The sequence below is a fragment of the Stigmatopora argus genome, chromosome 22 (genome assembly GCF_051989625.1).
Source record: "Stigmatopora argus isolate UIUO_Sarg chromosome 22, RoL_Sarg_1.0, whole genome shotgun sequence".
Lineage (NCBI taxonomy): Eukaryota > Metazoa > Chordata > Actinopteri > Syngnathiformes > Syngnathidae > Stigmatopora > Stigmatopora argus.
Window position 1 is genome coordinate 2,762,501 of NC_135408.1, and position 14,735 is coordinate 2,777,235.

Below are 14,735 nucleotides of genomic sequence, written 5' to 3' on the forward strand. Positions count from 1 at the left end.
ATGTGGGATGAGTGTTTAGCACGTCAGCCTCACAGTTCTAGGGTCCTGGGTTCAAATCAAAGTCGGTCCACCGGTGTGGAGTTTGCATGTTCTCCCCGGACCTGCATGGGTTTCCTCCAGGTACTCCGGTTTCTTCCCACATTCCAAAAACATACATGGTAGCCTTATTGGACACTCTAAATTGCCCCTAGGTATGGATTGAATGTGCATGGTTGTCCGTCTCCTTGTGCCCTGCGATTGGCTGGACACCAATTCAGGGTGTCAGCTGGGATAGGCACCAGCACCCCCCACGACCCTAATGGGGATAAAGCGGTTCATAAAATGAATGAATCTTCAGTAATACCTGATGTTTGTACTGGTGTCCCACGGCAATGGAGGCAGTAGACTGACTCTGCAAATGAGTCTTTACCTGTCAAAATATAATAACCCCGGGAAAATGTGTTTAGAAATACGGTATATTTAGCCTTTGATCTTCCAAGCTATACATTAACCAAAAAGGCATTATTTTAAAGCACAGCGCCACCAAAGACAACGTTTTCGCTCCTACTGACCAAATACACGGGACTGCCCATTACAGCTCCCACCACTCCAGCCGTGGCTCCTGCGACAATGGTCTTCAGCGGACTGACCCTTCCATCCGTGTGGATGTAGCCTGACGACTCAATGACGGCGTACGAGCCCAGTCGGACTCCATTCATGAAAAACTGGTACCATAGTCCTGGTACGAGGCCTTTTTGTAAACCGGACACTCCGTCCACTTTAGCGATGGTATAGAACGCGTGGAAGACATTACGGTAATAAACCTGATAAGTGCCGTGACTTTTAAGTTCTCCTTGTAGCTGCATGCGAGTCTTGACTACTTCCAGCGGGTTGGTCACCAGGCACGCTCCGCACGCCGCCACTCCGCTTAGGAGAAAGTCCATCCTATGAGACCGCCGCGTGGGGTGCTGACGAAATTTGAGCTGGTTTATGAGACCGGTTTGTCCTTCATCTCCAGCCAGGGTGTGTTCTCCTCCCCTTCGACTATATGGGAAATGTCTGTCCGTGTCTTACACATGCGCATGCGCACAATCGAACGCACCCGGCGCCGTCACTCGAGCGAGATGGCTTCGCTGACACCTGGTCGAATCGTAATTTGGAGTGTTGAAAAAGAAATGGATTTAAAAATGTGTCGGCAATTACAGCTCCCCGAAGAAAAAAAATATTATTTTAAGTGACTGCTCTGTGCTTTATTTCCTGACTGATATTCTAATTCAGTCACTTGTCTCATCTCATCTCATTTTCTGAACGGCTTTATCCTCACTAGGGTCGCGGGAGTGCTGGACCCGATCCCAGCTGAGTTTGGGCCAGAGGCGGGGGACACCCTGAATTCGTGGCCAGCCAATCGCAGGGCACAACAACTATTCATGCTCACACTCATAGCTAGAGGCAATTTAGAGTGTCCAATCAGCTTACCATGCAATGCACGTCTTTGGAATGTGGGAGGAAACCGGAGTGCCCAGAGAAAACCCACGCAGGCCTAGGGAGAACATGCAAACTTCACACAGATGGGCCGACCTGGATTTGAACCCAGGTCCACCACTGTGAGGCCGATGCGCTAACCGCAAAGTTGCCTGGCCGCCCACAATTGATCCCCCATATCATTTTCTGAACCGCTTTATCCTCATTAGGGACGCGGGGGGTGCTGGAGCCTATCCCAGCTGACTCAGAGCCAGAGGCGGGGGACACCCTGAATCGGTGGCCAGCCGATCGCAGGTCACAAGGAAACAGACAACCATGCACACTCACACCCATACCTAGGGGCAATTTAGAGTGTCCAACCAGCCTACCATGCATGTTTTTTTTTCGAATGTGGGAAGAAATCAGAGTAACTGGAAGAAACCCATGCAGGCCCGGGGAGAACATGCAAACTCCACACAGATGGACGTGACCTGGATTTGAACCCAAGTCCGAAACTGTGAGGCCGACGCGCTAACCACTAAGCTGCCTGTACACCCACGATTGAATAATTTGATTGTTTAATCGAGGAATAAATTGTGTTACACTTCTGTCCTGCGTGGATGAATCACAATAAAATTTGGAAGATTTATTCTAGGGATGTAGAGAGCCATTTTTCACCATAGGCAATGTGGGCGAGCCCCCAGATCTAGTTGGGGGTGCATAAGAGCCCTCTGCGAATTTTTTGTCAGTTGTCTCTATATATTATTAGTGGATGGCTCACAATCGATCCTTAAAGCCGAATTTGAATATTTTTTGTCGAAGCTAATTAATTGCAATAAATACTTGTTTATTTAGGTGCGGCGGATGAGTGCTTAGCACGTCAGCCTCACAGCTCTGGGGTCCTGGGTTCAAATCCAGGTCGCTTCACCTGTGTGGAGTTTGCAAGTTCTTACCGGGCCTGCGTGGGTTTTCTCCAGGTATTCTGGTTTCCTCCCACATTCCAAAAAACATGCACGGAATGTAAATGCATTCATTATCAGGGCCTGATTTCATGTGTTTGTTTTTCAGTTGTTTTTTTGTCTGTGGCCTGATAAAAATTGTTTTTCATCAAAGGTTATTAACATAAAGTTATTTGACACCGAGAAATGGTTTTAGTTATTGGTGGCAAATACATTCAAATGTTTTTTGTAGATTTGTTAGTTTTTTTGCACACCATAACATTTACCTGCTGATGACGATTTACAACTCTTCTGGCTGTGGAGGGTTGTCAATTTGTCAACTGTGCTTACGATGCCATAATAGGATTTCTGCTCTTACACAGAGTTAATTAAACCAATAGCACTAAAGAACCACAGTACGCAGAATACGGTGCTCACGATGTGATATTTTGCCGCAATGCTAAAGATAAATCAAGTGAGCAAACTGTTAAAACATATATAAATAATAATATAAAGTTATGCACCTCAGGAAACAATAAAAACAAGACAAGCAATGCTGAAACTACTAATTAAATTCTAAATTTAAATATTAATTCATACATTAATACTCACTCAATTTTCAGATCTGATATAATTTACAGCTGTTAAATGTTTTTGAACACTTGCCCTTGTCTAAAATTAATCTGTTTATTCCCTTATAGTAGCCAAAGATGCAAATAATGAAATTGGTGGATTGGATCTGGATTTGATCACTGTTACCCTGGCTAAAATGCTTGCATTCTATTTTTAATATATTCTCACTTATGTATAATGTCTAAACTAATAGAAGCGTTTGTTAATTGACAAAATGATGTAACAAACCTGTCTTGTCCTGAAGAGTTTGATTTGGATGGCTATCAATTTGTGAACAACCAGTTAGCCAGTGAGGCCATAAAAGTAAGGCTGCATTCTACTAAATACAGTAATCCCTCAAATATCGCGGTTTTACTACATCGCAGAATTTTTAATTCATTTATTAATTTTTGTTTCTAAAAAAATTGAAAATCCACGCTGAAACTCGCAAGCGGAAGCTACTCCCCTGTCCTCCGCTTGCTACTAGAACTCAGCACTGAAGTAAAAAAAAAAATATATATATTTTTTTTATTTATTTTTTTAAATAGGGGTGATCCTACTTCGCGGTTTTTCGTTTATTGCGGCCATGTCTGGTCTACATCTACCGCGATAATCGAAGGATTACTGTACACTGTAGTTTATGTCAAGTGGCCCCACCTGTAATCCTGGCAAGGACCAAGCTGGATTTTAGGTGCCTTGTAAATCTTCAGATGATGTTTCTTCTCTTCACTACACTGTGTGAGGGGATGAGGAGACAGTCTGCATAGTAAACCCCTGAAGGCCATCTTTGCATGTTGTGGTGGATGGAGGAGCAAGGAAAATAACATACTGGTCATCATTTGACTCTGCAATAAGATAAGGCAAGTGCTGTTAAATATTCAATTGTCGCCAACATTGATATGATTTGGACGGTGAATGACAGGATGGGTCATTTTGATTGGTGACATTAGTGCTAAATTTAAAATAATATACTAAATCATTTTTTGTTTAATACATTACCATAGGCATTACATGTCTAACTTTTAAATGGGATAAATCATTAAAGCTTGCATAAAGCATATTGTTAAAACCATTTAAATCGGCATACACAGAGAGGTGATTATTTAAAGGCAAAAATCTTCACTTGCACAAATGGAAAAAAAAAGATTTTGTAAAGCATCTGCGACTGCTCGGCCTTAAGAATCATCATAACTTTCTCCATGCGAAAAGATGGTGCATAAAAATGATCTACAGCTGGTTTTACAATGAATGTGAATTTTTGGAGTGTTAACAAGTAATATTTTAAAACTGATATTGAACAGATAATATTTAATATTGAGATTTAATAGATTATAGGATTAGATTTGTTTTAAAAATACATCCAGGAATGTGGGTTAATTACCACTGAGGTCAGCCGTAAATCTCAAGAATCATCAGTCAATGTTAATTAGATTATGCAGAAAGAGGGAGACACCTGCTGTATCATTTGACACAAGTGTTCCAGGTCAAAGTGCTGACCCCAGGAAGACTTAATCATGAAACCCACTTTTCCTGCTGTATTTTGTTGTCAGTGAAAGAAGCATAGAGACATTCCAAACATAGAAAACCATATTTGTCGACAAATGTACAGTATCATAGATTTGAACAGCAGGGAGCAGTACTACATCACAAGTCAGGGACAACACATGGCAAGAATTAAACAATTTGGAATCAGTAGTGTCATACACTTTATTACTATCTGCTGCAAAACAATACATGCCACAAGAGGGCAGCCACGCAAAGAAAGTACTATATATTTTAAAAAGACGTTTGGCTGGGTGAAAAACATTCATTCATTCATTTTCTGAAGCGCTTTATCCTCACAAGAGTGGCTGGGGGTGCTGGAGCCTATCCCAGCTGACCTTGGGCACGAGGCAGGGGACACCCTGAATTGGTGGCCAGCCAATCGCAGGGCACGAGGAGACAAACCACCATCCACGCTCACACGCATACCTAGCGGCAATTTAGAGTGTCCAACCGGCCTACCATGCATGTTTTTGGAATGTGGGAGAAAGCCAGATTACCCGGAGAAAACCCATCTAGGCCCGGGGAGAAGATGCAAACTTCACACATTTCAAACGAGCTGGATTCGAACCCAGGACCACAGAACTGTGAGGACGAAATGCTAACCACTCACCCCCCGGGCCACCTGGGTGCAAAACAGTTAACCCATTATAGGGCACTCATTTTAAATCAGCGGATGCCATTGACGGGACTAGACGTCCAATCTACAAAGCCCGACTTCTCAATTCAAATGAGTTGGATGTCTGCCGTATGGCAGTCAATGAGTCAAATATTCTTAAAACAAATCTAATTTTGAGTGGTATTGCAGGCCATAACCAGAGTTATTTTCTATTTTTATTGATTTTGATTTGATTAATTTAGCTTTTATTAGCATTATATAAAATGTATAGAATGTAGTATATAAAAATACAATAATGATTAACCCAAATGGCCAAACGTATCATATTTGATCCATGATTTCTGAGAATTCATTCATTTATCTTCCATACCATGCATCCTCGAAAGGGTTGCGAGGGTTGCTAGAGGCTAACCCAGCTGACTTTGGGCGAAAGGCAGACGATTTCGGAGCATTGTAAACATTTTCCCGTGATAAAAACGCATGTATCATATAACAATGATACTATAATTCATGATTTTTTTTTTGTTCTGAGGAACCATTGAAGGCTCAGAGTTGAAATAATTGTTAATTTCTTGCCAATAATTTAGTGGTTTAGTTTAGTGGATGCCAGATCATTTTTTTAAATTAACGAAAATAATCACTTGGCCTATAAAGGGTTAAAAGGTGAGTTTGTTAATATTAAGTGAACACTGAGAATTTAGAAAAAATACTTTTGGAATGGCACAAGTGGTTAGCGCGTCGGTCTCACAGCTCTGGGGTCCTGGGTTCAAATCCAGATCATGTTCATCTGTGTGGAGTTTGCATGTTCGCCTGCGTGGGTTTCTTCCGGGTACTCCAGTTTCCTACCACATTCTAAAAACATGCATGGTAGGCTGATTGGACACTCTAAATTGCCCTTTGGTATGGGTGTGAGTGTGCATGGTTGTTCGTCTCCTTTTGCCCTGCGATCGGCTGGCCACCGATTCAGGCCTCTGGCCCGGAGACAGTTGGGATTGGCTACAGCACCCCCCGCTACCAATGTTCCCTCTATTTTTTTGTTTGTCTGGGCAGAAAGACAACCTCCCTGAGCACACTGAGTACCGGTGTGAGCAACATCATCATTGCTCGCTATGGGCACACACCAGTATCACACCTGCCATAAGCAGGTGCATGTCTACTACACAAATGATTTAGTAATAATAAAATGTAATGATTAATATCTATGAATGGGCGGCCCGGCGGATGAGTGGTTCGCGCGTCGGCCTCACAGCTAAAAAAATAATAATGGGATTTTATTTTGTGCGCTCCATATGATTTGCTGTGCGCAGAGAAGACGAGAGTAGTGTGCAGTTGCGCACGAGCGCAGCTTAAAGGGAACATTGTCTGCGACCCTAATGAGGATAAAGCAATTCAGAAAATGAGATGAGATGAGATGAGACTTTTGGAATGCATTCATGGGTTTCTCATCTGCTGTTTGTTGCAGACAAAAGTTGAGTGAGAATGGATATTGGTGGTTTGGAAACGGTGGTGGCCAACTCAGCCTATGTGTCCGCTCGGGGAAGCATAGATGGCGCTGCGGCAGCCAACCTGCGAGACAAAAAGATGCGAGCCAGGCTGACACTCCCGCACATCAGAGATTGTGAACACATGAAAACCTTGGTGGGGAAGACCTTCACCGACATGTGCGTCAATTAGCCAATCGGTAAGCGACTGTTTCAGCAATATCTGGAAAGTGAGGCCACCCACAAAACTGCTGGAGAGATGTGGAAGGACATTGAAGACTACGTCGTATGCCAAGAGAAGGACCGACTTCAGAAGGCTCAAAAAATGGTCAATAAATACTATGAGTCCGCATCCAAGAACTTCTGCGGCTTCCTCGAGGAGAAGGCCATCACCCGAGTGAAGGAGGACTTCAAACATATCCACGGGGATTTATTTAAAGAGAGTGAGAAACAGCTCCTGAAACACCTGGAGGCAAAGGCCATGGACGCCTTCAAGCAAAGCATGTATTTCTTGCGTTACATTCAGTTCAAGTGGTTGGAGGGCCAGCCAGTGGATGAGGAGTGGTTCATGGACTTCAGAGTCCTTGGCAAGGGAGGCTTCGGGGAAGTGTTTGCTTGTCAGGCCAAGGCTACAGGTAAAATGTACGCCAATAAAAAGCTGGAAAAAAAGAGACTGAAGAAACGCAAAGGCTATGAGGTAAAGCATTGATACACAAGATAGGTTAAGACAAAATTAAATCACAAGAAAGCAGCAAATGCCTAAAAAAATACCAGACTCGAGTGTAGACGTTATTTATTACTACAACGAATGGGGGCAAGAAGATTGCGCTTAAAAACACCGCAAAGCAGTTCAGTGTTGTTCTTCTAAAACCATTGTAGGTTAATTATACAGGAAAACACTGTAAAATTGTTTTACTAGGTACTTACTGGACAGCTAGAGGTTTTCTTTTCAATAGTCAATCTTTATTTTGCTAGTAAAAGTGCTATGTGGCTTAAATGTCGTTATGGCAATACTTCTAAAAAGATAAATTTTCTACCTTGATATCCTCTCAACAGTTGAAGGGTAAAGATTGGACTTGTAACACTAAGTAGATGTTGATTTGTAATTTCCCTATTTTGTCCCTATCCATTTTGAAGGTAAAGACTGGACTTGGAACTTTAAGTACAGATGAAGATTTTAATTTGTAATTTCCCTATTCTAATAATGCCGTGTTCATTTTCAGGGGGCTATTGTAGAGAAGCGCATTCTTGCCAAAGTTCACAGTCGTTTCATTGTGTCGCTGGCCTACACCTTCCAGACCAAGACGGACCTCTGCCTAGTTATGACTATCATGAATGGTGGGGATCTCAGGTGCTTCATACAAACACAGAACTCTCTGTTCTGCATTAAATAACATCTTTTAGCGGTTAAGAATAAAGCCGTCACACTCCCATGCATTCCTCATTTCGCCACTTTGATTTTCACTTGATTGATAACATGGTTTGGACAATGCAAACTCTAAACTAGTAAAATTGTAACCAACTAGGAGGCGTCTTCACTAATCACCATGCTGCAACCACTACCTTCCCAAGTCAGCTAATTAGTTAAAGTATAGATAAACCTTAAAGCTGATATACACACCAGGCCGTCGGGTGCGTCACACTTTAAGTCAGACAGTAAGAGTACTTAAGAAGTTAAAGCCGTCTTTGGATCAATGTTCGTTTAGTCGCTTTCAAAGCTTCATAATATTCTCCCTCAGGTTCCATATGTACAACGTGGATGAAAAAAATCCTGGCTTCAATGAGAAGAGAGCTTGTTTCTACACGGTGCAGATCATCTGCGGGCTGGAGCATCTTCACCAGCACAGGATCATCTACAGAGACCTGAAGCCGGAAAATGTGCTGCTGGATGATGCAGGTTTGCTACGCAGTAAAAAAAAGAGCATTTTAGATGTATGTGTGAGAAGCTCTAGCACTGAAATAAAAAGAATCCCCCCAAAAACAACTGCGCAAGTAATAAAGTAACCGGGTAATCTATCCCTGAAAAAGAAATTCTGGTTGCACTCCGCCATTGATGGATCCACCAGAGTGACATTATTGAAATATAAATAACACGGCGTTTGTTTTCCAAGGGGGAAAAATTCCAGTTGACCTCTCCTTGTATTTGCTATGGCTATTCTGTGACATGACATACTATACTATTCTGTGACATGACATACTCCAAAAAACAATACTATCAAAATGCCTTTAAATGTGCTATTAAACAGGAATCGTGTTAAATATCAAAACAACAGAAATGCTCTTATTTACAATCGCAATTAAGTTAATTACAAATCTAACTTTTGGCAGGTTCACACGCTTTCATTGTTTTATTCAAACCCGTAAGTAAGTGATCACTCATGACCTAAGTAACTGCCACCCTAAAAGACAGGTTAGCCACCCTAGTTAACACTGATTTAAAAAAAATCCCCAGTAACAAATGACAAACTTCAATTTGTCAACAAAATTGTCATCCGGATAAAACATTTTGATATTTTTTATTTTTTTTATGTGTCTTAGTGCTGATAGGGTTTATAATTTTGCTTTAATTCAATTGAAGGCCCTTGAATCGAAAATGTATTTACTTTCTGTGGGGTAGCTGTTTTACAGACCCAACACTTTCCACCAGGATATATTTGCAAGCCCTCAAAAAGTTAATCCATTCATGTGTGCAGATCAGCGTTTGAGTTCTAGTATTACCAAATGTCTATATCAGGGGTAGGGAACATATGGCTCGTGAGCCATATGTGGCTCTTCTGATGGGTGCTTTCGACCTGTGAGGTAAAAATGTACTTAAACCGCAGGTGACAGAGCCGAGTTCCGAATGCACCAATAGGAGCATCATGTCGGCACTATGGCGCTGACACTACCTCTAACTTCAATCATCTTATTTTTTATTACACTTTTCTGCATGCATATTTTCCCTGATTAGCAACTGTGTAACAGTGTTGTCAAAAGAATTCATTTAGTACTTCAAAAGTGGTAACAAAACAAATCACATCTTTACTCTTAAATTGTGAATATGGCTCTCAAGGAATAAAATGTGAAAAGAGGAATTGTTTAAGGCTCTCTATGTCAAAAAGGTTCCCGACCCTGTATATGGTAGTTTTATCTCATGTCATTATGACTTCTCAGGGCATGTCCGCCTATCAGATTTGGGTCTGGCTGTTGAACTTCCACAAGGAAAAGACAAAACCTCTGGTTACGCAGGAACTCCCGGTATGTGGGAAAACCTTGAAAGTAGCCTGGAAAAGGACATCCCAAACAATACGTGAGCATTCATTGGATGTTTTCATTGATTCTTTTAACAGGATTCATGGCCCCAGAACTGCTCCAGAAAAAGGAATATGACTACACAGTGGATTATTTCACTCTAGGAGTGACGCTGTTTGAGATGATTGCAGCCAAAGGACCCTTCAGAATACGCGGAGAGAAGGTAGTGGGTACAGCACAGGGATTGTATGGGGTTTACTTTACAGTATTAACATACTCGCTGTTGGGTTTATTCTGGGATGTTACTATGTTCATTAAGCATTTTAATAGGTAATGAAGCTATAAATTAATTTGTACTTTATGTTGTGACCGAGTAAGCTCGACACTTTCCCCCACAGCTGCTTTCGAGGCCAGTTAATTGTTTTCAGGACTATTGACTGAACAGGACACCATGTTCCAGGCCGAGACTGTTGATCTGAGTTGGCAATGAAGATCTACAAGGGACTCTTAAATTGCTTTGACTTGGATTCCGGCAGATGGCGATAATCGCATTATTGTTTAAAAATACGGTCGCTCTGTTTACCTTATAAAGAAATTATTATGCTTATTTGTGCAAAATCTTACGCAGGTGTTTTTGGTTTCGATCTAATATGAGATTGTTGTGGCAGTTGTTTTTTTACCTTAATGGTGTTATTCGGTTAGCATATGCAATTGTTTGAATCAGATTACCTTAAATGTTTTGATTATGCGCTGACTAAATTGACAGAGGAAGATGCTGTTTCTTTAGAATCCTCTTGGACGAAGGCGAGTTGGGAGTGATTTTCCTTGCAAGTTGTAGCCAGAGTATGTTAATGATGTCTCCCTGTTTTGATTAAAGTGTATTAATAATAAATCTATCACTCGCTAAAACATCTTTTAGGTGGAGAATGATGAGGTGGCCCGTAGAATTTTGAACGATCCGGTTCCGTACACTCCCAACTTCAGCATCGAGTGCAAAGCTATTTGTGAAGGTTTGATGGAAAAAGATCCAGGGAAACGCCTCGGGTTCAAAAACAATGAGTGTGCCGAGCTGAAAAGTCAACCTTTCTTCAGGGAAATCAATTGGGGACGTCTCGAGGCTGGTGAGTTTATCTACAAACACAAAACATCAACACGTTTTCCTTATCTGTGAAGATAAAATGATTAATGGTCACCGCCTGATGGTATACAAAGAGTTTCAACTGTCAGTTAGATAAATATTAATGCAATCACTCAGCACAACAGGTTAAGCAGGTAAGATATTTTTTAGATTGGGTATAATTGCAGGGAAATTGTAACAGTATACTTTTTGTTTTTGTATTATTGCAGGTATGCTCCCACCACCTTTTGTCCCTGACCCTAAGATGGTCTACGCCAAAGATATTGACGACGTTGGTGCCTTTAGCACCATCAAAGGTGTTATGATGGATAATAAGGATACTGAGTTTTTCAACGACTTTTCCACTGGGAATGTTCCAATCCCATGGCAGGAAGAGATGATAGAAACGGGTGTGTTTGGAGAGTTGAACGTCTGGGCTGAGAATGGAAAGCTGCCGAATGACCTAGACCCAAACTATGTAGAAACCAAAGGTGGTGGGTGTATCATTCTATAAAGCAGAGGGATAATTGTCTATGTTGATGAAAAAATTGTGTTTAAAAAACCCCTAACTGGCTTTCTAAAATTGATGGATTTCACAAGTCGCCAATAGCACTTTCATTGGGTGAGTAATTCTAATAGCTATTTGTAATGACTATTTAAATATAATAATCAGAGGGGGGTAGGATAGTGATAAGAAAAACAAAAACTAAAGAAAGAGTAACTTCCAAATAATATTACTCAGATAAAAGTAGTCATCCAAATAAATTACTCAAGCACAAAGGAATAAGTATTCATTGAAAAGAATACTCAAGTAATGATTAACTGTTTACAATGTCAGATTATATTTAAACAATGTGGTATATTTATTTCTCGCTACAACTTCCTCAATATAAACGGTTATTATTATATAGAACTTTTTATTATATAGAAATATTACATGACCATATTAAGTAAAAAATAATAAAAACAACAACACAAAAGACAGTGAATTCCGACTAGAAAAATCTACAGAAATGAAACGTCACCCGTCCAAAGTAGAGAAAATATATTTTCTACCATTAAATTAAAATGATCATATCTCCAGTATTCCATGGATTATTGGTGCCAAATAAAAACTCAGAGAGAGGTTGAACTCTGTGCTTTCTAATAATGCAGCTATACTCTATGGGAAATAGACTCTTACTTACAGTGCTTTAAAGGCGCCATGTATCGAATGGCGTGATCATAGGATTTCCGACTGTAAGCTTGTGTGTGGTTATGTAACTGTATTGGTATTGTCAAGTTAAGTGATTATTGTTGCGATGTCTCACTGCCGAAACTGATAGATTTGACGACAAACTAAAAAAAGTAAATTGTGACAAAATGTAACGACTCTAATGTAACTCAAAGTAGCCTCAAAAGTCTAGCATTTCTCGTTTACAAATCAACTCAGGTAAAAAAAAGTGGAAAAACTCCTCCTGAAGAACATTTTACTAAAAACAAATGACCCAAGTAAATATTAGAGTCAATGTAAGGCGTTACAACTCACCTCTGAGTATGATATTGTACATATGTATAACAATGTATGAAATTTATATAAAACTGCCTGAGTAAAAATTTGAATTTATATATTTTTGTGTTATACCATGATGTGTGCATATGTCTCTATTCATTTTTTAGCAGTATGTTGTTTCTACAGGTATAATGAATAAATAAGTATTAGCCATAGCTATAAAAACAAAGAATAAACACTTGTTAAGCAAAAAATATGTTGCTCTCCATATTTACAGTATGACTGAGGCTGTCCGGGCATGAGGAGTGTGATTACCAGGACGGATTAGAGATCAGCATGTGCACTGACACATGAGAGAATAGGCGTCACGTGGAAATCTGATACAGCCCACAATTACGATATTCCCTTCACGTTCCGTTTTACATTCCATATATAGTGAGTCCCTTTTGTCATGAACAATCCTTGCATAGTAGAGTGAACCAATTAGTGATAAACTACATTACTTTAACCAATTTCATGCTCCAAAAGACATTACATTCAGGTACACCTGACAATGGGATAAAAAGCTATAGGCAGAACCATTACTAAACTGATTTATTATACCGCCTATTGACGCCGTGACCTCATCGAAACTCTTGCTGCATAGTCAAATAATGATTGTTCCTAAGCATACAGACTATTTAAATATTACTTGACTGAGAGTGAACTCAAAGTGCTCCTTTTCGCATACAGTACTTTTGTATGTGATGTGTATATAAATCTGATTTGATCTCTGTTAGGGTTATCATTATTATATATTTGCTTGCAATGAAGAACGCTTTGCTTTATTTAGGAATATTAATCGTTATATATATATATATAAATGTATATATATGTATATATATATATATGTATATATATATATAAATGTATATATATATGTATATATATGTATATATATATATATATATATATATATATATATATATATATATATATATATATATATATATGGTTGCAATGAAGAATGCTTTGCTTTATTTAGGAATATTAATCCTTATATATATTTGCTTGCAATGAAGAACGCTTTGCTGTATTTAGAGTTAATGAGAAACATCGACTTCTGAAAGTGGTTCACATCAAGCTCTCTTGGGAAGATACGGAGGACTTTCAATTGTTATGAGAAACATGGACTTCTTCATGTCTGGCTCACACGACTCTCAATTGTTTAGACTTCTGTGATGCATGTTGTTAAATCTTATCTAATAAATAAGCAAGAGAGACATCAATTCAGGAGAATGATCTTGACCGAAGACGCGTGTGGATCGATTCTCTCTGGCAAGACACCGGTTATGAGTCAGATGTCTGTTTTATTTGTGCGTGCATTTGGGAATGCCTAAAGGGTGAACCTAACAATCTCCTGGAGTTTGTTCAAAGGACAGTTTTCTGAACTAACCACAGTAGAATCATATATTACACATCTGTAAGCAATGGAAGCTGCGGACAGCTGTTTAATCCCGATCTGATTCACAGTATTAGCCCCTGATAAGGCTATTTTTGAAGTATCGGACAGTATCGGATTTAGTCACAAGATCGGCTACGGTCAGCTGTAAATCAAACCAATGAGCAAGCATGTCTGCTGAGTAGAACTAATTTTCTTTAGATACTAATCATAATAAACAACAACATATAATATTTGTAAACAGAGCATTTCTTGAGGAGGTACTATTTGGACTCAGTTTAATAAAAAAAAAAGATTTGTCATTTACTGGTTACATTTTTTTTACTGGTCTAAAAAGATGGGTATTGGATCAGCAAAAATATCTTGAAAAATTTGGGTAGTAAAAATAAATGATTATTTTTTTTAAAATGGCATCAAGAAATAGGTTTATAAGTAAAATAATAATAAAATAATAAATATTTATACTCAGTGATATGAATATGAGTTTATTAGCAATCTGTTTTTTAGCACGTGTTGTGTCCATTGATTGACTTAACAAACAATTCAGGGTGTAGTCTGTATCTTTTCACAATAGTTTAGCTGGGATAAGATTTAGAACTGCACAATCTTGAAGAGGCAGTGTAAAGCAGTATACAAACGTGATGCATTGACGTTTGTCAATACTATGTAAATAATTTTCAATTAATGTCTTCATCCATCCATATTTAACTACTACTACTTATCCTGTTTAGGGCTGTGGGGTGTTGCCGCCTTTCCCAACTGTCTTAAGGTTAACGTGAGATAACTTCAGCTTGAACTAATTGCCAGTCAGGCACAGGTCAC

At 39.5% G+C, this 14,735-nt stretch overlaps 2 protein-coding genes across 2 annotated transcripts in view; one reads left to right on the forward strand and one right to left on the reverse strand.

Annotated features, from left to right (window-relative positions):
- slc25a35 (solute carrier family 25 member 35) overlaps nt 1-1,041 on the reverse strand; it is a 6,017-nt gene extending 4,976 nt beyond the window's left edge. The window contains exons 1-2 of the mRNA XM_077593097.1: nt 552-1,041; nt 344-409 (exon numbers count right to left, since the gene is read on the reverse strand). Of these exons, the coding sequence (XP_077449223.1) occupies nt 344-409; nt 552-923 (438 nt within the window). The 5' untranslated portion in view covers nt 924-1,041. The remainder of the gene's footprint in view (nt 1-343; nt 410-551) is intronic.
- A 5,589-nt stretch (nt 1,042-6,630) lies between these two features.
- On the forward strand, nt 6,631-12,652 carry grk1b (G protein-coupled receptor kinase 1 b). The gene is given in 7 exon segments (XM_077592410.1): nt 6,631-7,329; nt 7,856-7,983; nt 8,372-8,529; nt 9,786-9,869; nt 9,962-10,086; nt 10,783-10,984; nt 11,211-12,652. Coding segments are annotated over 7 exon segments (1,680 nt in total). The 3' UTR covers nt 11,495-12,652.
- Nucleotides 12,653-14,735: the final 2,083 nt, after the last annotated feature.